This window comes from Gekko japonicus, unplaced genomic scaffold, assembly GCF_001447785.1.
Source record: "Gekko japonicus isolate JY-2015 unplaced genomic scaffold, Gekko_japonicus_V1.1 scaffold53, whole genome shotgun sequence".
Taxonomy (NCBI): domain Eukaryota; kingdom Metazoa; phylum Chordata; class Lepidosauria; order Squamata; family Gekkonidae; genus Gekko; species Gekko japonicus.
The window spans coordinates 1,702,732-1,726,186 of NW_015162474.1; the positions used below are offsets into that span (position 1 = coordinate 1,702,732).

The window sequence follows — 23,455 nt, forward strand, 5'->3', positions numbered from 1 at the left end:
TTGAAAAAGAAATCGATCTAAAATCATCAATTCCCTTATTCCCTCTTTAGAGTTAGCTTTGGCCAATGAAATTCATTTGTCAAAACAGTCTGTTAACTTGGCACTAAATGATTTAAATGACTTCTCTTTCTGAGGAATCAGGCTTCTAATTTTTTTCCTGAAGTAATCAGCACTTAATCTAAATCTGTCATATACTGCCTCCTTGAATTCAGCATAGAAAACAGGCTTATCTGAGGGAAAGGTGTTATAAATTACAGCCAATTCCCCTCTAATTAAACTGGGCAAATACTTCATCTATTGAGTCTCTGATATTCCCCATTTACCTACCCCTGTATTTAGACTAGCGGAAGTTTAGCAGATACAGTATACACATATGCAAATCCCTAAGAAAGATTTGAGGCTTACTTCATCAGTCATTCCAGCTCTAATAAGTGTGAAAAGGAACTTCAGCAACCGTGCATCATCTTCCCGATCCAAGTCATCAAGTGGCAGTTTCTGCCTTATTGGAGCGTCTGGGTCCTAAATATGAAAACAGCACTGACTCAGAGTTGTGAAAACATGATTCTCCCCACTTACTCATTTTATGAAAGTATTTGAAAATGGCAAAGGATTCCTCTGCCAGGTCCTTCTTTATTCCCTATGCTACCATTAAGATTCTGCTCTTCTCTGTGAATTGGGGGGAGGGGGGGATAAAACAAGAGTTTTCTAATTCTTGTCACTCTTAGGGTGCATTCAGACGGGGCATTTTAGCTGGCATAAACTGCTCCGGTTGGAACCGGAGCAGTTTGATCCAGAAGAAACGCGATCACAATCACCTCCTGACTGCGCAGCACATTGCAATATGCCTGTCCACACTTCAGGCACTCAGCAGAGTGCATCGGCAGGTTTTTAAATTTTTTACATAGTATGCGCATGCGCATAGGCAGGCTTCGTTATAATGAAGATGATTGGCTGCCGTTCAGCTCTCGGGGCGCGTGGTTTTTTTTTGTTTTTTTACAGATTAAATGGAGCTGGGAAGGAGGGAGGGGGGTGAAGAGCGCAGGCAAGTGAGGCTGGGCAGGCAGTATCCCGGGGATGGTCCTAGCACTGCCAGCTCCTGCAGGGGAGGCGGGGCAGAGATCCTTGCACATGCGTCGCCCCCTCCCCTCTTCTCCCTCTCATTTTATTTTTTGCACGCACGAGTCAGGCCCGCTGCCGGCCGCCAGTTGACGAACTCCACTCCCTCGCCGCTGCCCCATCTGGGGCTGGCACTGCGTGCGTGTGACCCGTTTCGGCTGGGGAGAGTGCCCAGGAGGAGAGTTAGTCAGCAGCAGCCGAGGAGGAGGAGGAGGAAGGAGGGATGAGGAGGAGGAGGAGGGCACAGCGGAGTCATAGAAAACACTCTGCAGCCGCAGCCAGAGCAAAAGCGGCTGCAGCAACAGTAGCGGCGGGCAGGGGAGGAGGAGAAGAGGCGGCTTTGCACAGGCACAGAACAACCTTTTTTTTCATTTATTAACGACGGGGGCCAAGCGCACATCACCTACTAAAAAAAAAAAAGGCGGCCGAAAAGTGGAAGCCTTGGGCTTCCGAATGAAAGTAGCTCTACACCGGCGGAGAGCGATCAGACGGGGGATAATGCGGTTGGAACCGGTGCACTCAGGATACCACCAGTTGGGGACCTAGTAGCAGAATACAATGGTTTAAAGGCTGTTTGCAATGGTTAGGAACGGAAGGCAGATGTTCGCTGTGTGATCGCCCGTAAGTACACCGATTCCAACCGGCATCTATACCGGTATAAATGCCCCGTCTGAACGCACCCTTAGTCACTTGTTTGTAATCCATTCTCTATTGTATCTGTCTGAAAGCCGGTTATTTAGTTCCATCATTATAATTCAATTCTGCTTGATAATCCCATCCTTCCACTTAGAGAAAGTAGGTAGACACATCTTTCTTCCAAGTCAGTTCCCTAATTTAAAACAGCTACTCAATGGCAACAATTACTCACATGCCCAAAAAACAGATCCTGCAACACAGGCAAGTGCAAACTTTCACCCTGTATTGATTCCGGCAACATTGTTACCAAGCATGATCTCATCAGCCATACAACCAGCTCATCTTCCAACATGATATATATAATCTGTCAACAATATTCTTCTGTGTACATAAAACAAATGCATCTATCCCAAAAAATAAATTGACGCAACATCGAAATTGGATATTGCAATTGGCAATATTCAGAAAATGGGAGAACACTCCGTTTGTTCCTGACCACGTCACATTACTGGTAAAGTAAGGCACCATTTCTCGATTTAAAAAGGAAATTTTTCATGAGCCTTGAGCAAATTTCATCACACACTAAAATCGCTCATTGCCTAATTTAGACATTTAACCACTTTAAATTATACCTACTAATTCAGTTATTATTGGTCGTGAACTTCCACAGAATGTGTTTAAATGTCGCTGCTTCAAGATGTGTAGAGTATTCTCCCTGAAAGCAAAGCATATCCTTATGTCAACAGCACTGACTAGTATACTGAAGAATTTATTTTCAAAACATCTAAATCAAACAGTATTTGAACAGAACATAAATGGATCACGAGCAACAACTGGCCTACGAGTTGTACCTTAACTCCCAGTAGTATCTAAATACAGCCCAGAAGTATTGGCAGCTCACAATTACTGCAATCTCTAAAAGCTGTAACAGATTAGTTAAATGGCTAACACCCTCCCAAACCATACAGGTAAACTATAATAGATTATGTGCTGTGACTCACAAACCCTGATTTCAGTTGATTGTCCAAACTAGCTTTATGAGATCTTATCCTTTCCTTCTGCCTTCTTAATCCATAAGGAGATCTTTTTCCTATCCCACATTGACTTAAAGTCCGTTCTTAAGCATGCCTACTGAGAATTAAGGCCAACTAAGTTCAACGTATCTTACTTTTTATTTTATTTCTTTATTTATTTATTTAACTTTTACCCCACCCTCCCCGCCAAGGCGGGCTCAGGGCGGCTTCCACAAAGCTGATAAACAGTATACATTTTACAATTGATAAAATAGAATAAATCATTTAAAACACAAACAAATCAATTTAAAACATCACTTCTATGGCGATAAAAATAAAGTGCAGTTTAAGGACACATTCAGCGGTGCCACCGCGCTAAGTCATGTTGGATCAGAGTTCACACAGGGCGCTGCTGGTAAGACGCCGCTCCTAACGGAACGCCTGCCTAAAAAGCTCTGTTTTCACGGCCCTGCGGAACTGTGAAAGGTCCCGCAGGGCCCTGATCTTGGCAGGAAGCTCATTCCAGCAGGACGGAGCCCTAGTCCTAGTTGCCATCAACCTGACTTCCTTTGGGCTAGGTAGATCCAGACGGTTTTGGGATCCTGATCGCAGTGCTCTCTGGGGAACATGCGGAGAAAGGCGGTTTTTGGTATGCATGCATAGGTCTGTAGTCTTAGGAATTAATCCTGAAAATATTCACTATGTGCTTATAAGGGGCAACCGCTTACAAAACCTGGTTCAGTACTTCAATAGATTTTGCTTTATTTATTTATTTAGAGAACTTTTATGCCACCTCTTCCAGGAATCTGCCCAACGTGGCTTACAAAATAAAAACAAATATTAAAAGCTATTAATTAAAATCCAGCACTAAAAACCCAGCCAAGCATAAAAACATACAAAATAAAAACAGACCACTGATAGCTTGCATGGTTAAACCAACAGGCTCTACCAACTTTAGTATAAAACAGAAGTTTTAAAGATAGCATGATTTTTAAAGTTTTCAAACAACATTCTAATAAGTAGTTTGATGCTGGTAGTGACATTAATGTAAGATGTAGATGAACATGAAGACTCAGTAGTTGCCAATAACTTACCAGTACACAGACTTTGCATAAAACTCAATATTATCAGAAAAGTCTCCAATGTCATCCTTGGCAATGCTCTCTAGCCAGTCAACCACCAACTGAAATTAAGTTTAATTAAATTAAAGAGGAGGAACACAAAACAAGAGAACAACCTACTCTTCTCCAGTTTCCATCCCCACTCCAGGTCTCAAAAAGATACATTAAAAGGAGCTAAATTGCATATATTTCCTTGGGAGTTAATTCCAGTTTTCAAGACACTTACTGGGAGCAAGTGTGCATAGAACAGCAGCTGAGACTGAATTCCTCTACATAATCTCAATATTATCTAATTTTTACTCTTTTGTATATAAAAAGCAACTGCAGCACAGCCGTTTATTCCCATTTTAGATAATAATGTTAAGCACCAAACAAACAATCCTGCTTCACTCTCATTTTTCAGTTCACTGTTATTACAACCAACAATATGCAATGTCATCATTATGAGGCAGCAGGGCCTGCAACAGCGAGATCCAAGGCACATTTACTTGGAAGCAAATCCTGTAGCATTTAACATACATACCCCCAAGCAGTTACACAGGACTATATCTCTATTCTTAAAAATCTTGCTTATGTCATACCTGGCTTTGCCGAACCAATGAATCTCTCTGGAACAGATTGTTCACAGCAGTCTTTTCACTAGCATTTATAACCTATAAGAAAAGAGGTCCACTTTAAAAAAAAATTCATCAAGAATCATCATATAAATATTAATGTTTTTGCTACTGAAATGTTTTGGACATTTTTGCAGTATTCAACAATGTGAGTACAGTGCTTAATTGACCTCCATGTATCAGCTGTTTTAAATGTTTAGTGCCATCACTTTGGTTTAATTCCCTTCATAAAAGTTTTATTCTGTTTGTATTTTCCTCTTTTATTTGCATTTTGAACAATGCAACACCATGATAAAAACAAACTAAGATGTCTTAAAACTTTAAGGCATCAGTTAATAGAAAATGGCTGAAATTAACAAAACTTACCACTAGGTCAAATATATTTTCATCTTCTAGAGCAGACTGTATCCTATCCCTACATTTAAAGCAAAGAGCAAAAACAATATTGAAAGTTTAACATGGATCTTAACATCTCTTAATAGGTAAATACAATCCACTGAAATCCAGTAGAAGCATACATAATTCAAATAAAAATATTTGGGTACAATCTAGTTACACCATGCAGAGGATCCTGATAGGGAGCCCTACTTTATCTTCCTCCCTGCCCCACACTGCTGCTGCTGTGGTCTCTCCTTGTCCGCCATTCCCACTCAACCCCCACAACTCACCTCCTTTCACTGGGATGCCTAAGAAACACAAACAACATTACCAAGATCACCATCTCATGTAGAGTTCTCTGTGGAGTTTACTGAAGGGCTTGAGCTGCCTTCCAAAGCATCTGCCCTGAGCCCTTCAGAAAAATTCAGTGTTCAGCTGGTACTTTGGGAAAGGCAATAAGCCCTTGAAGCAAATACCACAGAAAGCTTTAAGCAAGGTTTCCAGAAATCTCTCACTTAGGTCTGCAACCCGCTCCCAAAGTGTTCCACATGAGAAAGCATTAAATATGTGATAGGTCTATGCAACTCATCTAACCCTAATACAGAAAAACGATATCTGTTTTCTTACTGTACTATGTTACGTTTTATCCAGCACTTATTAAAAATGTGTATCTACTAAGTGCAAATAACTAAAGTAGTCAACTGATGTTTATTCTTTCTTTAGTGCCCAGATCTACAATCTGACCACAATACAGTAAATTAATGACCTGGTAAAGGAATCAAGTAGCCTTTCAGCGGAACTACCTGTACATCGAGGACAACAGTCTCCATGTTACCATCTCTTGTTTGAGAAGCCACAAAACACTGGCAGTCCTTGAAAACTTCTGCATTCCAGGTGTTGCTCGGTAAACTATTTTTTGTAGAATGTTTACCTGATGATAATGAAAAAGAACTTGGATTATTACTTGGGCTTTTTATTATGTTTCTTTTATATTATTTTTACAGTAGCATTACAGTGCTTAAATCACAAGGAAAAATGTGAGGGGGGTATCACATCCTAAGACACCCCAGCCCAGGGGGTGAAGGTGTAGAACAGGGGCTCTGCCCTAAGCATGCCAGCAGCATAGCAATTGGGCAGAAGGAGGCACCCTGAGGATCAGTAAAGACATGGCAGGACCAGAGAGGAAAAGGTACAACCAGCTCCAGACCTAATAGAGGACAAAGGAGTATGCACAGGGCAGCAAGAACCAGGCAGGTTCATGAAAAGGATTAAAAGGGTAGGGGTGAGGAACCTGGCTGGGATCAGCTAGGAACAGGGAAGGAGAGAGTCCAGCCTGACCGGAGTGCTCTACAGTGGGCAGGGACACAGAACTCCTCTGGAGTAGGAAGGCATCATTCTGGGCCAAGAGGCCACAACTATCACAAGGCCAGGCCTGGGTAGCCTAGCTACTGCCAGTGGTAACGCTGCCAGAAGATGAGGTGGCCAGAGCTAGGAGCTATCAAGGCCAGGTGAAGAACCTCACCAGGGGAAACAGGCCTAAGAACCTGCATGGAATTAGGCGGAGGTAATAAGGGACAAACAAGCCAGGCTGCAGGGTGACTGTTAACCTTGGACACTGCTGACTGGAACTGAGCTAGTCAATAAAAGGGGAAACCACAGCATCTCTGGAGTGCTAACTCATCTTTGGACAATGTGAATACACCACGGTCCATCCCTGGGTGGGGTGGAGACATGGCTGCATGGGCATCACAGGGGGACTCCGGTCTACAGGCGCTTGCAGTCATACTGTGCCCTTGTATAGATAGGAACCTTCCTCACCGCAGGAAAGGAAAAGACATGGTAAAAGGGTTGACTTACGTGGCTTGAGATATAAAGGCTGACTTGAAAAGAGAACTCTCTATGAAAGGGAAAATATGGTAGTAGGTGGGCTAAGAAGTGCTTTTGAGCACAACAATGATGTGTGTGGAGCAATTTCTATGTCATATGTTAACAAGCTGATGACAAGAAACTACAGTCAGTGCTAACTACAAGTTAACAAGCTAGAATCATGAGTTAGCTCCCACCAACCAACTGGCTGTTGGGCAGCCTATATTTGGTTGAAACAATAAATCAAAGTGTAATCACAGCAGAGTTTATAAACTGTGGTTTATCATGATATCTGAATGCATACTTTTTATTTTGGGAATTAAAGACTAGGTGCTTATCGATGAGTATGTCATTTAAACCTTTCCTTATAGAAACAATGCTCAGGCTACATGAGAGTATCCCTAAACTGGAAGAATAACAGTGCAATCCTAAAAAGATGGGCATAACTCTTTTTAGGATTGCACTACAGACTTCTTCCCCCTATACTGCACCATTTATTGTCACATTTAGAACATAAGCTCTATGTTTTATAAATGAAAGCAAGTACTGAATGAGTAAAAATAATGTAATATAATATACCTGGCTACTGCAAATCTCTTCATACTCATCTACAAGTTCAAAGACTGTAGTTGAAGTGTGCTTTAAAAGGGACTGCAAAAAATCAGAGTACATGCTCCTGGTAGCTAGAATTATCAATAAAAAATTAGATTAGAATGGCTGCCTTAGAGTTGTTTTATCACTGCAGTTTACATAAAACCCTAATTAAATATTTCAAAACATATTTTGTAACAAAAGCCTCTGATGCAGATGTTCTTTGTAATAGTAAAATCAAAGTCAACGTCGGGTTGTAATCCCTTCAAAACCTTTCAAAGCAATCAAACAAAAAATCCTGCAAAAATGAACGGAGTGTGCCTAGCTTCTTCCAATTTATTTAAATCACAAGTGACACGTTTGGCATGATAGTTGCTTACAAATGTTTCTTCCAGTTGTTTTCCTACAATAATCACAAGAGACAATCTAGCCCAGCCCTAACTCTTTAACGGATCTACTGCTTACTGAATCATCCATACACTACATATTAATTCTACCCCCTTCCCCATGGGTTATTGGTAGGTACAGCATTGGTACTATAACACATATTCAAAGAAAGGGCAAAATTAAAAAGTGACCTCTGACCTGCTTCCCCAGGATCATCCTCATTCAGTAGAACAGCACTCTTAGTGACATCCTCTGCTGTACTGTACTCTAAATTTGTGAACACACCTGAATGTGGAGGGGTGAATGCAGTCGTCCAATCACTGTCATCTAACTAAAAATTAAAGCATAATACAACAGATAAAAACCCAGTTAATCTCAGTGTATTGCCTAGACCTTAGGCTATAATTGCTTATTATATAAATGGGGAGCGGGGGAAAGCTGACCAAAACAAGGTGCATTTTCTTTCCAATAGCAGCTAATCAGAGTTTCATGATGTACACGAATTGTATAGAAGTGTTACTGTTATCCTAAAAGGAGGAGCCGTTAAAATCAGCTGAGCCCTTGAAAACACTTATAGATTTCCCAAGAACTTATTTCAGCTGCTGTTTATATATGCTACTATTATAGTTACATTTTTCATTCACAGCCACAAGGGCTAGAAACTCTGATTAAGAGGGAGGAAAGGTGTGTTAGACACATGCTGGCGATTACTGTTTAGCATGATCTTACCACAGACATGCTTCCAAGATGTCCAGGAGTTTGCGTCAGATAAGAAGACTTTACTCCTGTGCCCAACATTGTAGACAGGTTGGGTGGCTTCATGGCACTCCGGCTCTGTGGACTAACTTAAATTTAAAAAATGTAAAATGCTTTTCGGAAGAAAAATACTTTTTCAGCTTCCTCAACCCCCTTCCCCAACATTAAGACATATCAACTCATATCCAAGAAACTAGTGAATACAAATGCTTTCTTGTATGTGAAATGTTAAGCTTTCCTAGAGATCCAGTAGTATGTGTAGTGCTAAAATATTCCATCTTAAACTTTAACTTCCTTAAAAACAACAACAGGAAATAGTGCACATAAAACCATATATAGAAAGGGTTATTAAAAATCCCTGGAAAAAATTACTTTAAACGTACATAAACTAAAGCAATACATTAAAAGGAACTTACAAGAGAAAGACATCAATCCTGGAGTCCTGTGAACTGCTGGACCCCTAGTCATCATACCACTTAAACTTTCATCCAAGCAAGCAAGGACTGGGAAAGGAAAGAAAGCTAAGAAAAATATTCTAAGTCTGATAGACAGATTCACTACACAATGCCACCTGTCTCTCTCTCCAAATCCCCCCATGAAACCTGCCTTTGCTGTGAAGTTATTGCTTAATACTTTAGTTCTCATCACCAATTGAAACATATTCCTTATTTTCTCACATTTTTACGCTTCTCTTCCTTTGTTTGAAATTTAAATTGCTGTTTTCTTGAAGCAGAAATCTTTGGGGTTTTTTGTTTTGCTCACATCACTCTATCCCAAGTACAGGAAGTAAACAGAAGCATAAAAACCCAGACATGAAGAGAGCATGATCAGTATTCAGCTCTTGCAAACAAACCCCACTAATTCAATGGAACTTACTTCAGAATACGTATGCACTTATTAAAACGGCTGCACATACTTTAAGGAGGTGATACCCATTCTCTGCAGAGCCTAGAAAATTGTGTCCACTTCTCTTAGAAAATGTTTTGAGAAACTGATTCCAATTTCAAAGCAAAAATTTATTTTTGAATTGTACAGCTGCCCTTCTCTTCAGCATAGCTATAATTTTGCTATCATTGAAATATCACTTACTGCTGCAAAATACAAGCCATTGAAAAACTGATAATACATCAAGAAGTACGTTCCACTGAGTTCAATGAGACATACTTCAAGGCAAGTGTATATTAAAAGGTAAAGGTTCCCTTGCTTAAAAGCCAGTCGAATCCGCCTCTAGGGTTGCGGTGCTCATCTCCGTTTCAAAGCCGAAGAGCCAGCGCTGTCCGAAGACGTTTCCGTGGTCATGTGGCCGGCATGACTAAACACCAAGGCGCCCGGAACGCTGTTACCTTCCCACCCAAGTGGTACCTATTTATCTACTTGCAATGTTTTGCTTTCGAACTGCTAGGTTGGCAGGAGCTAGAACTAGAGACAGGAGCTCACCCCGTCTTGCGGCACCTGGGTCTTGAACTGCTGAACTACTGACCTTCCACAGCCTGCAGTTCAGTGTCTTAACCACTTGAGCCACCGCAGCTCCAAGTGTATATTAGGGATAGGTAAATTTTGCAGGAAACCTGTGACAGCTGAAGACTCATCACATCATAAGCCAAACACTTATCTGTTTATCTCCAGCTGATCAATGCAAACAACTGACAAACAGGATCTATTCTCAACAAATCAGGGGATCAGCTAGGAAGCTTCTGATGCCCCTCTAAGGAAATGCTGCTGGGCCTCAGCCTTGCTACGAAATGTCTATGTTCCTTGGGGGAAGCAGATCAGAAGCTGACTCCTGCTTGATCAGGGGATCAATTAGGAACTTTAAACATTAAGCAAAAAAACAATGATCAACCTGTCATACTAAATTATCCTACTAAGACGTCAATAGTTAATGAATTGGAAAGCGTTGTTCATTAGAATTATGTCTGAACAAGAATTAAATATTTTTTCTAAAGTAAAAAAATATAATAGCTGGATCTTAAACCCAAATAATTACACTTCCAACTCAAAGACAAAAAGAGTCTAGAAAAGGATACCAGAAGCCTTTTTTTGTGAACTGTGTTTTCGAATTGGCCGAGTCACTTCTTGAGGGGAAGACACATTTTGAAAGTCATTCCTGAAAGAGCACAGAACAGTGGAAATAATCACATGCCTAATATTCTCTGACTTGATTTTTATTAAGTACAGAAAAAGGGGGGAAATGAAACCTGAACCTACAATTTCACATTAAAAAACAAACAAACAGAACAATCAAAATGACTACTTCTTCTTTTGCATCCTACCACAAACTCCAGGAACAACTGCAATGACAAGCCAACATCTCAGTGGATGATCCCACATTGTATCAGATATTGAACTGAACAGTCTATTGATGCTTTGGATGTCCATTATTTTAGAAACGTATTATAGACATTTGGGGAACATTTTATTATATGGGACAAGATCCCTCCATCTACATTTAATGTATAGAAGTACAGTTTAGCAGAAGCCAACTGATTGACTAGAAACCTGTGAAATCACTCATCAACCTGCTCCCCAAAGCAATATTTCAACATTCTGCTTTTTAAATGAAACAGTACATTTAGTTGAGTAGATATTTATGCTGCAATAAAAAAGTGGACAGCCCATCTGAAGTACAGGAATGAGGAATGACAAGAGTCATCATATGATTCATTTTCAGCGCATCTGTCACATGCAGAATGATAGCAAGAACAAGCAGACCTCGAAGTGCAGGAGGAAAAATGTCTATATTTACATTTTTATGTATGTTTTCATAACTTGCTCTACACAAGGCTAAGCTTTTTTTTCAATTTGTCTTTATTGATTTTCAGACAAACAAAATATTCAGACAAAAAATATACAAACAACATAAAGTATATTTCCACCCACCGCATACACAAACTAACATATAGTCCCTTTTAGTTTACTCTTTGGTGGATGTTGCTTTGTTGAATCTTATATTCGGAAAAACGAAATTAAATATTTTTCTCCATCCACTCGTAAAATCTTGACCATGCATCTTGAAAGCTATTTTCTGTTCTTCCTTGCAGTTGCATAACCTGGAAATTGCAACTGGCCCAGAATGCAGCTGCGTGGGTTCTAACAGGAATGTCCTTCTTGGCCCTGGCCCCCACCTGGTGGAACTCTCTGCAAGGGAACATCCATGCCCTGTGGGATTTACTACCTTTCCACAGGGCTTGTAAGGCAGAGATGTTCCTCCAGGGATTTGATTGAGAACAGCGACGAGCCAGCAAGTAGTCTGGCACTCTTGGGTCTCCCTCTCCCCCTCACCTGCCCTCAGGAGACTATAGGAGGTTGCAATTTTTATCTGCATTTCTTGCCACCTTGGAATAGTCTGTTTTATTTACTGTCTGTGCTGTTTAATTTATTCTAGATTATTTATTGTTCTGTTCTGATGTAAGTGGCCCTGAGCCTTGCTTGCAGAGAAGGGTGGCCTAAAAGTCCAAATAATAAACTTTAGAGCACATATTCAAACAGTGCTCTACCAGCAGTACTGGCTCCAGATTGTGGACTGGATCAGGTTCAAGGTTTTGGTATTGACCTTTAAATCCCTAAATGGTCTGGGGCCAGCAAACCTTTGGGACCGCCTCTCTTGGTATACACCTCAGAGAGTGTTATACTCTAGTGATCAAAATCTACTGATGATCTCCAGCCCAAAAAGTGTCCGACTGTCCTCAAATAGAGCCAGGGCCTTCTCAGCCCAGGCTCCTACCTGGTGGAACACTCTTCCGGCTTGAGATCCAGGCCCTCTGGGACCTGATACAGTTCCGCAGGGCCTGTAAAACAAAGTTGTTCTGCCGGGCTTATAGTTGAGGGCAGCGATGGGTTCCATCATGAATTGGCCTCCTCCTTCTCTCCATTCTTCCCTTCTTTCCCCCTTTCCTTTTTGCGTAGACAGTGTATATATTATTCCCACCCCCCGAGATTTTATGCCATCTTTAAATTGCATTATTGCTTGTATTTGTTATGAATTTTATTGTATTTATTGTAATTATATATTTATCTTAGATTGTTGGATGCTTTATTGGTTGTTGTCACCCGCTCTGAGCCTGGTCACAGGGGAGAGTGGGCTATAATCTAATAAATGAAATGAAGTTTACATGGATAATTCACATCCTGAAAAACATCCTGAATAGCAGGACTCTAGAAAACAGTTCAGAGAGAAACCCCAGGAAAGAGGGGCCTACTGACCAAAACTTGTCAACTTTTAAAGAATTTCTACAGTAGTTTTAACGCCTCTCTGATCCCCAGAGTCATAATTTAAAGAGCAAAAATGCTACCAATTCTGAGTGCGTCGCTAACTCAGTACTCATTCTGATCTGGTTCACTGAGGTAGCTTTCCCTATACAATGTCAGTGGCAAACCTTAGGACATTTACCTCTGAACTTCTAAGCAAAGGTTAGTGGATTACACCTTCCCATCCCATTAACATATTTTTAACAACCCACCTCTGGTGGACAAGTGGAATAAACTGGTGCCTTGTCCAACATCTGTGGTGTCTAGGGCAGTGGTTCTCAACTTTTCGTATCTTGTGTCCCACCAATCACTCTTTCAAAGAACCTAGGCCCCACCATGACAGAAACAAAAAGGCCACTTTTCCCAAGAAGGACATTTAATTTTTACAGGCATTTTGTTACTTCATCTATCATTTACGGTAAACGTTAAGGACATTAAAAAAACAGCAGAAGCACAGTGAATAACCCTTGGTAGGCACATCAAAGACACTTGCCGGCAGGCAAGAGGAACGAAACAGTATCCAAGGTTACTACTAGCAAGCCAAGAGGACACAGACTAATAATTCATCTGGCTATTACACTAGATAGAATATAGGAAGATCCCTTCTACTAGATCAGATCAAGGTCCACCTAGTCTAGCATTCCATTTCCAACAGAAACCAAACAAATCCCTCTAGAAGCTCTTACACAGGACAGTTGTTACTTCCCCCCAGAATCATTCGGTATTCAATAGCATACTGAATGTTTTGGTTCAATAATTCATAGCTGTTGACAGACCTCTTGGTCCGTGAATTTGTTTACATTTTTAAAGGTTACACTGTCTAAGGCAGTAGCTGCTACTTCACCACACAGCTGTCAAAAGCTAACTGCATATCATGTGAAATAATAATACAAGAAGAACTCCTTTAGTGAGGCCGCCTCATTTTTCCTTTTGCCTTATCAAAATGCTGTAAACAGGGGAGAAAAAGAAGACAAACAATTCATACTATGGCACAGTAGCAAAAATGGATCAAAAGGAGTGGTAATTTTTAGAAGAAGAATTTATTGCCAAGGGTCAGGCTTTCCACTTTGCCTTGCATTCAGTTGGGCTTGGGCAAGTTGCTTGTTTCACGGCTGGTCTAATACGTCTTCTGTAAAAGGATGTTGCAAATACAGGAGCAAAGGAGTGACTTCGTATCTTGGGGCTCTCAAACGCCATCTCCAGTTTTAAGTATCTGAGGCTTCTTCAGCTCATCCTTTTCCTTTCTAGAGCTTTCCTCCGTACTCTTTTCCCACTTTTGTTACCTCATAACGTAAAGTAAAAAAGCACTCCATTATCTTCATAATAACTGTATGAGAAGTGATACCAGACGTTACTAACGGCTTTCCCCACATCAGCGGCTAACGTAAGCAGAAGAGTGCTCAGCCAATATCCGTTACAAGTCCTGGTTTAAGGATTTGCTGGAACACAGCCACAATACGGAGATGAAGAAAACACCCCGCCGTTATCTGCAAAAGCCGGACACAAACACGCAGCTAGTTCGTACATACAAAAATGTGCTCACCTGTCCATCTTTGGGTGAGAAGCCGGTGAAGGGGCTGGGACTGAAAGCTTGAGACTTCCCGCTCTCCGGAAGTGCGAATCTTGAGCCGGAAGTGAAACTAAAGACGCCATGTATCACGCCAGTAATTGGACGAATGATTAATATGGGGGTTAATCGCTTGAAGACTAAATGCGCACGCGCAAAGGAAGTTGTCAGGCTTTGGTAGCCTCGCTTCTCTGTTGCGGATTATTTCCGGCATGGAAGGACGAAATGATTCTATAGCTCTCATCCGTCATGCGCAATGGTGTCTCGGCGAAGTAATCTGTAGCGTTGCAACAAGCGAAAATGGAATCGCGAAGCATTGCAGCGCCGCCTACCGCATAAGAGAAACATTTCCGTGCTGTGTTTCTTTCGGCGCCGCAGGCTGAGAAAAGTTTATTGCCTCAAGGTTAGAACAGGAAGAGGATCCGCCCGTGTTAAGCGCAGCTTTTGCAGACCCAGTAAAACGAGGAAGCTTCATTTTGGATGTTGTAAAAATTCTTCCTTTCTGAGTGTATAACAGATTCCATCGCCATGTTAGGAGTGAACTGACCTCCTTCTAGCAGCTCGTAAACTATGAATGTAACTGTTTCCCGACTGACTACTTCAAACAAGTGATCACTATGACAAATCTGATTTTAAGTACCCCTACTATTTAAGCTGTGATAATTGCTACTAACTAGGAATATTTCTAACCTTCCAACCTGAAAGGAGGACATTTTCATCAGTTGTTTTTTTTTTTAAACAGCACACAAAAAAGAGTTCATCTGGTAACCCAGCTATCTCCAATTTTCCATAAACCTTGTAGGGTTGACTGTGTTAGACTGTTCCCTCTAATTCCCCCCCTACTGAGCGCAGTAGGGGATGTACTGAAAGGAATGACAGGATTGCCCATTGGAAACAATGGGAGAGGGTTGAAGGCCGATTGAAGATAATGGGAGCCAGGAATGCAATTGACTTGCATGGGCTCCATTGAAATACATTGCAGGACAAAAAAAGTTGCAAAGAAAATGTGGAATGGTTTTTCCATTAAGGTCTCTGGGCCCAGATAGACTACTATGGGACTGGGATGACAGCCCCCAGAGTGGAATGACAGCTCCTGAGAGTGGAGTCAGTGCTCTGCGAACTGGAATCACAAAACCATAGAGTGGAAATAAATACTTTACATTTTAATTAATATTTCTGGATGGTGTGTAGCTATCACCGAATCAGCTCCACTTCAATAGTTATCCTGCCTGTCAGCTCCTCAGTTTCCTTATAAATTCATGAGGTTGATGTCATCTCTCTGCTTTCAAGAATAAATCTCGCCCTTGTCCCCCTTCCAGTTCCAGTGTCCAGTTCTGAAGCCTACCTGACCTCCGCATTCCCATAACGTGCCACACCTGCCTGAGTTCCTTGCATGCTTCTGCCCACTCTGTTGACCACTGACCCAGAGCACCCCCTCCATAGTGTCTCTGTGAAAAATCCCACCCCATACTCTAGCTCAGGGGTCCCCAACCTTTTTGAGGCTGCAGGCACCTTTATCATTCTGACACAGCATGGTGGGTGCAGGTGGAGCCAGCCAGGAAAGGATGGCCACTGCATACCTTCAATCACACAGTGAAGATACTTGTAATATGGTGGCAGCTGCTGCCAAAAGAATGTTTTTAAAAATCTGCACAGCCAATCAGAAGCCTTGCTGGGCAAAAGTCTCACCTGGCCCAACCCACTTTCTTAAAACACTTGGGGGCACCAGGAAAAGTGTTGGCAGGTGCCGTAGTGCCCATGAGCACCATGCTGGGGACTCCTGCTCTAGGTGACGTGTTCTTTAATGCATGAAGATTTAATGTCTCATCTCTTCATAACACTATTTACCCATCTTGACAAGCGCTCTGCCTGCCTCTGGCTTGCTAGTATCTCAGGCTCAAGCAAACAGTTCTCTGCTTCCTGCCTTCCCTTTGACACCCGTGACCTCCACCCCTCAACACACATTCCTAACCCTCTGTTCACGAAGGCAGTTACAAAAAGGGTTCACAAATGAAAATTTGCCCATACAGTATTAACTGGTGAGCAAAACTTGTTTAGTATTCTTTCTAGTGCACACTGTTTGCAAATGAAATATGTCAGCAGTTTGATTGTGGCTGGCAGTAGGCAAACTGCATGATACCATCATCTGCAGCTGCAGCAGAACACCATGCAGTCTTCTAGCATGAAGTTGCCCTGGCATGACTCCTCTGGCAGGTTGACCATCTGCTGGTATCTTTATTGGCTAAGGACAGAAGGTGCTGCGGCAGAGGTTGTTCCTGTATGCGCACTTCAGTAGCCATGGAAAGAAAATGATGGTGTAATTTCTGGTAGGAACCTGGAAATTGTCTTTGTTTTGTGCTCCTTCTGCATTTGAAATTCCTGTGCAAACCAATATTTACTCCTGTCCAGTTTCTGGCACGCTCACTGTGTAATGTACCATACTCTTCTCCTGAAATCACGCTATAGGCATTCAATGTTGTGTATACTCCACAGTCATAAACTGTGTCCATGCATAATATTATCCTCGACTCTGCATACCTACATGTTGTTGTAAAGCGCCCTGATCCCTGCATAAGAAATCAAATGAAATAAATAAGAAATCAAATGAAATAATAAATAAATAAATGGAACACCTGCAATTTGATGACATGCTGCAGTTGACAAGATGTTTCCACATTGCTCTGATCGAGCTCAATCTTTTGCTGAATTGACAGTGATAATTTCTCTTGTCTTGAAGATTATTATGCCCAGCACCCAATGATGTCCAGTGGAGTATAAATCAGTGTTGAAAGGAAGGTGAAAAATGTCCTTTTTTAATAATAATAATAATAATAATTATTATTATTATTATTTATTAATTTTTCAACTATTAACAATAACATAACAACAATTTAACAGGTACAAGGTTGTATAATGACATAAACCAACTAATAAAGTCATAAAAGGTACAATGTATGTGGTAAAATGGAACAAACAAAGCAGAACTGGAGCCATTATGACAAGAATAATATGAACTACAACCAGCGAACAACCTAAAATGTCCTTGTTGAAAGCCATTGTGTGATCCAGAAATGGATAAAAACCATTAGGTTTGCCCAGAGCCACAGACACACATGCGCGCACACGCACACACACATATGTATGTTGGACAGAGTAAAATATTTTCATTCAGATTTCTTTAGCAGATGAAATTGGTAGTGGCTTCCTCTATGGCCTCCATAACTATGCTCCAAGCTTCAGTGATTCTCTGATATGCTGTTAAACAATTTTCTGTCAATTTCTGTGGCTAGTTTATTCCAAGGATCCTCCTGCTTTTCACCTTGTTTTATACTCCCTTCTGCTTTTGGAGTGGAATGTGTTAGCAATGCATCTTGTAATGGAGAACCTGGAGTCTGTGTTCTCTCAATTTCTGAAATATCTAGTACATTCTCATTATTCTCATCCCTGCCAAACTCAGCAATTTTATCTTGTGATGAATCCAGAAGTGAATCAGATGCTGGTACAATGCTTTAATCATAGTCCCCTACTCTTGTCTTTTTTCTTCCTGATTTTTGAGATTCGCCTTTCCTTTTTTTCAGAAGCATGGAGAGAGAATAAGTCTATCAGCTTTCTCCACATAGCCTATTGACATTTGAGCTGCAATAATATGGTAACAGTGACCAGTACTGGCACAGGAGCAGATGGCAGGTTCTGGAAGGAGTTTCACAGCCTGCACTTTGTGGTTTTTAATTTCTCTAATCCTGAAAAGTACACAGACGGAGAGTGATTTCAGCAAAGCGTACTTTATTCAGTCAGGAACAAGACGACTTTGGCCGGCTCACAGGGCGGCTTATATTCCCTCAGAACCCACCACCCAAAACACCCCCCCCACTTCCCGATAAGTTATTTACAGTGGCCGAGAGTCCCATTGGCTTCTCGGCCAGGAACCTAGCCCTCTGATTGGGGTGGGCTAGGATCCCCTTGGTCCATTGTCTCAAGGAGTGAAGCTTGATACTCTACAATTCCCCACTCCTCCACTTGCACCTGCTGGATGACCTTGGGCAAGCCATAGTTCTGGCACAGCTGTTCTTGAAAAAGACCTGTTTCTGTCAGAGCTCTCTCAGCCCCACCTACCTCACAGGGTGTCTGTTGTGGGGAGGGGAAGGGAAAGGAGTTTGTAAGCCGCTCTGAGACTCCTTTGGGTAGTGAACAGCCTCGAATCCTTTACTGGTAACCAATGTTCCCTCTAAGCTGTGGAGTCTTGTGAGCAAAAATTCTATTTTATGAGCTACTGGCATCAAAGTTGTGAGCAAGTGATTTGGCTGCTGTATAATTCAGTTTGCTCTGGAGCCCTACTTCCTGAGCTAAGACAAAAATGTGTGAGCCAGAGGCTAAAAAACTGTGAGCTAGCTCACACTAAGCTTAGAGGGAACACTGCTGGTAACCCTTGGTGGGATCAGGACCTTGGTATAAATTGGCAAGAACCCATTTGTAAATTGCCAGTTGCTGTAAATAAAGCAATTCGGCTAACGGAACTGAAGTTTGCCTCATCGTTCTTGGAAGGAGACCAGGAGGAGGTGGAGGCTGATGGGACGTTAGACCAATGGGACAATGGTTGCTGGTACAAAGGACATAGACTGTTCATTCCTACTTCCCTCAGGGAGGAGGTCATGCAGGCGGCACACGGCTCCAAACTGGCTGGACACCTTGGCTACGTGAAAACTTTGCATCTACTGTAACACCAGTTCTGGTGGCCGAGCGTGCGCAAAGACATTTCCCTGTTTGTTCAGTCATGCCAAACTTGTATAATGTGCAAGCCTCAGCTGGGGAGACCTCCAGGGTCACTACAACCACTACCCATCCCAAGTCGGCCCTGGGAGGTGATCTCCATGGATTTTATCACGAACCTTCCCCCTAGTAGGGGGAAAACAGTCATGGGGTGGTGGTCCCATTCAGCAAAGTGCCCGCGGCTTCTTCCCTCACTAAAGCATTCCTACAGCATGTCATCCGGCTCCACACACACACACCCCGGTAAGATAATTTCAGACCGGGGATCCCAGTTTGTTGCCAAGTTCTGGGGAGAACTTCTGAGGGTCCTAGGGGTAGCGCTTACCACCCCGAGACGGATGGCCAAACTGAACAGGTGAATCAAACCCCGGAGCAATTCTTAAGGTGCTTTACAAACTATCAACAAGATGACTGGGTTGAGTTGCTGCCGTTCACTGAGAATTACTACAACAATTCCCTCCATTCCTCCATGGGGGTTTCTCTGTTTAAAGCTGTGTATGAATATGAGGGAGATCCTCTGCCTTTTTTGACTGATGAACGTGAGCCGGGTGGGGGGGGGGGAGGGGACGGAATGGTGCGAGGGCATTTGTTCTGCCTGGCCCCTGGTGGGGAAGACTATGGACAAGGCAAAAGCCGCTTATAAAATGCAAACTGATAAGAAACGTACTGTGGGGTGGGAATTACTTCCTGGGGGCTCCGTCTACGTCTCTACCAAAAATATTAAGGGTTTACAACCCAGCAGGAAGCGGGGGTGGAAGTATGTGGGTCCCTTTTCTGTAGTGCGGGAAATTAATGATGTGACTGTGGAGTTGGCCCTCCCCAAGAACCTAAAACATGTGCATCCTGTTTTTCACCACAGCTTGTTAAAAAAAAGAACTGGGGCCCAACATATGGCAGCCACAACGTCCTCTGCAGCCTCCTCTGATGGTGAATGGCGAGCAGCATTATGAAGTTTCCCGCATCTTGGATTTGAGGCTGGAGCAGGGCCAGCTGTATTACTTAATTGAATGGGTGGACTTTGGGCCAGGACAGTGGGAGTGGGTGGAGGCTACTGACGTTAGTGCCCCTCGTCTCCTTCTGGAATTTCATTCTCTGTTCCCTGGGAAACCAGGTGGGGGGGAGCTTTGGGGGGCAGGATGTCAGCGAATGCTGCCATGGGTTGGAATATGTGGAGTTTGATTCCCCACTCCTCCACTTGCAGCTGGCTGGATGACCTTCGACAAGCCGTAGTTCTTATAAGAGCTGTTCTTGAAAAAGAGCAGTTTCTGTCAGAGCTCTCTCAGCCCCACTTACCTCACAGGGTGTCTGTTGTGGGGAGGGGAAGGGAAAAGAGTTTGTAAGCCGCTCTGAGACACCTTTGGGTTGTGACGGGCGGGGTATAAATCCAATATCTTCTTCTTCTTCTCTGCTTTCTCCCTCCCATATTCCGCGCCTCCTCAGCTTCCCTCTGTTATCTGTCTGGTGTACTTGAGGGCTAGGCTAGGTCCTCCTTTCCTGCTGGAAATGTAACAGCTGTCTGCCCGCGTTTGTAGGTGCATGCTTATTGGGTTTACTGTATCAGGGGTCTAGTTTGAAGGGGGTATATCTGTACCTGTTAGCCTTTATCCCACCATTCCTGCCACAAGAGTTCATGATGTCCTAAGTACTAATTCTCAATAAACTGAAACTTCTGAAGGAACATTGTTGAGTGTTTGACTGGGAACCCTGACAGAGGGCTTGGCCCATTCAGCTTTTAACTGTCTTTCAAAGAACTCGGGGAATGGGAAAACTAGAATATCTGGGAAACAGTTCTTCTGTGCCCTTGGATTTATTTCTAGGATTAATACCCAAGCTGACCATGTCCTCCTCAGACGGAGGATCGTGAAGGTCTTGTTAAGAAATCAATTGAGAGAGGTGATAATGTAAGGATTTTTTAGTAAAATAGTGGATAAAATAGATTTGTAGGAGAATTACAAAGAAGGAGTATTTATCTTTATTTGTATTAAAAATAAGGCAATACAGGGGAAAAAATTGGTATATCTGTTTTACAGGGAAAGTTGAACCTGTAAGGAAAAATAGGAGGGGAAGGACTTTATTAAAGATAAGAAAAGATTAAGAAGATATGAAAATTTATAGCAAGAGCCTTTGAATCTATATTACTAAATGATACTAATACTAGATTCAGATAATTTCTAAATGAAATCATATATGTATTGTCTGATACTTGTAGCTGCAAATATTATTTTACTGGTTAAACTTTCTGCTGTAAGTTTTAAGGGAGATATTTAATTTGAATGTATCACAAGATAGTACTCTCATTTCATTTGCATTTTTGGAAAATCAATAAAAATCTATTATTTAAAAAAAGCATAGTTTAGTAGCTAACTAAGTTGGGGGCAATGCCTACAACAACCTCTCCCTGTAGAGGCAGGAAAGAAACTGAAGAAGTGGGTCTTCACAAGCCACACAAGAAGAGGAAGAAAAAAGTTGTTCCTGTCCTCCGCCTCAGAGGGAGAATCTGTTTCTATATATTTGAAGATGTGTGCATCTACACATGCGGAGTCTCTCTGTTCTCGCATGTACCCAGGGTTGAGCTTGGTTGATCGTGGGGGTGCTGCTGTACTCAGGCTTTGTTCTCCCATCTGTTTGTTAGCTCTCGCATGTGTGTGCTAATTTGCTGCCACCTTGATCCAATCTGAGCTTCATTTAAGCATCTTAACTCTGACTGGTTCTTCCTGACACTTTCACCCCACCCACCCCCATCTTCCTGTATAGGCTTGAAGAAATTTTGTTTCAATTTGTCTGAGGAAGTGAGCTTGCACACAAAAGCTTACACCTTAAATCAGGAGCATTGAACTCATTTGTTATGAGGGCCGGATCTGACATAAATGAGACTTTGTTGGGCCGAGCCATGTGTGTCATAAAATGCAATGCCAGGTAGCTGACTGGGTGATTTTGGACCAGTCACATACTTTCAGCCTAGCCAACCTCACAGGGTTGTTGTGCAAATAAAAAGGAGGAGAGAATAATGTAAGCTGCTTTGCTCCCTACTGTGGAGAAAGACTGTAATTTTCCTAGGTAGAGGCTGTGGGGGAGGGGTGTGGAGATGGAAAGCTGAAGACAGAGAGGCAGATAAAGGTAGGTTGGCTTTTGGGTGGGAAGGAAATTGTGTTGCCAACAGGTTGGGAAATTCCTGGACATTTGTGGGGTGGAGGGTGGGATTTGAGGAGGGGAGGAACTACAGACCAGTATAATGCCATAGACTCCATCCTCCAAACCATACATGGAGGAGAGAAAGAAAGGGGGGGCAGCAGAAGGGAGAGAGAGTGTGAGACAGATAGGGGGAGACAGGAGGAAGCAAAGGTGTGAGGAATAGGATAAATAACCCGCAAGTTTCTTGTGGGTCTCCACTTGTAAACTTTATAAAGGACACAAAGGGTTTTTTTAAACTTAAAATAAAAACATGCTTAAAACACTAGCACTCTTGCAATATTTTGTTTATTTAACAGTGTCTGATAACTGACACCTCTTGCTCTGAATTATTGCATCAAAATGTCTGTGCTGTTGCAATCTTGAGTATGCTGTTCAGGTGTGTATCTGTAAGCTGCAAACCTATGATGATGCAGCAGCGGCAGAACTGGAAGCAGCAGCAGAAGACAGTCAGTGCCACTGAGGGCCTGATAGAAACCCTCCGGGGGCCTGATCTGGCCCCCGGGCCACATGTTTGACACCCCTGCCTTAAATAAAACTTTATTAGTCTTAAAAGGTGCCATTGGACTCAAATTAGTAGTGCAATGGGATCTTTTAAAACCTTAAGATCATTGTTATTCCCTCCATGCTTTTTAATCCAGGTGCTGACATCTCTCATAATATGATTTCTGCAATATACATTTGGGATTTGTGGGAAGTTAATTTGCAAAGGTTGTACAATACCACTTCCTCTGTCAGTCACAGATAGTATGTACTTTATATTATCTGTACCCAATTTTGTAAGCATTTCACACAGGAAATCTTGATGGTATGACATTTCTTCTTATGAAGCAGGAAGGCCAAAGGGAATACTGGATCAGCTTTCAGTGTGATATTTCTCATCACTATGGCAAATAGAAACCCCCAAGTTTAAAGGTAGTATTGTATGATACAAGCTGGGGCAAGCTATCATCCTCACTTGATACGGAAAGAATAGCCCATGCATGTCTTATGAGCTCTGGATGTCCAAATGAGATAGTGAGGTCAGGCAGCAGCATAAATTTGGTTACAAATGAATCAAGATGGACAGAATGCTCCATGATGCTAAACATTTCATCATTGCTGATGTGTTTTCTCTGTTTATGCCTGTATAACACAATTTGTACCTGTTTGAGATTTACTGGACGATCAACAGACATATACTTGATGTAAGCATCCTGAGATTTC

At 42.2% G+C, this 23,455-nt stretch overlaps 1 protein-coding gene across 1 annotated transcript in view; it reads right to left on the minus strand.

Moving 5' to 3' along the window:
- NUP107 (nucleoporin 107kDa) overlaps nucleotides 1-14,332 on the minus strand; it is a 41,830-nt gene extending 27,498 nt beyond the window's left edge. Inside the window, exons 1-12 of the mRNA XM_015405708.1 lie at nucleotides 14,270-14,332; nucleotides 10,506-10,585; nucleotides 8,895-8,981; nucleotides 8,452-8,567; nucleotides 7,921-8,053; nucleotides 7,324-7,427; nucleotides 5,682-5,809; nucleotides 4,867-4,915; nucleotides 4,468-4,539; nucleotides 3,860-3,948; nucleotides 2,389-2,467; nucleotides 406-519 (exon numbers count right to left, since the gene is read on the minus strand). Of these exons, the coding sequence (XP_015261194.1) occupies nucleotides 406-519; nucleotides 2,389-2,467; nucleotides 3,860-3,948; nucleotides 4,468-4,539; nucleotides 4,867-4,915; nucleotides 5,682-5,809; nucleotides 7,324-7,427; nucleotides 7,921-8,053; nucleotides 8,452-8,567; nucleotides 8,895-8,981; nucleotides 10,506-10,585; nucleotides 14,270-14,277 (1,059 nt within the window). The 5' untranslated portion in view covers nucleotides 14,278-14,332. The remainder of the gene's footprint in view (nucleotides 1-405; nucleotides 520-2,388; nucleotides 2,468-3,859; nucleotides 3,949-4,467; nucleotides 4,540-4,866; nucleotides 4,916-5,681; nucleotides 5,810-7,323; nucleotides 7,428-7,920; nucleotides 8,054-8,451; nucleotides 8,568-8,894; nucleotides 8,982-10,505; nucleotides 10,586-14,269) is intronic.
- Nucleotides 14,333-23,455: the final 9,123 nt, after the last annotated feature.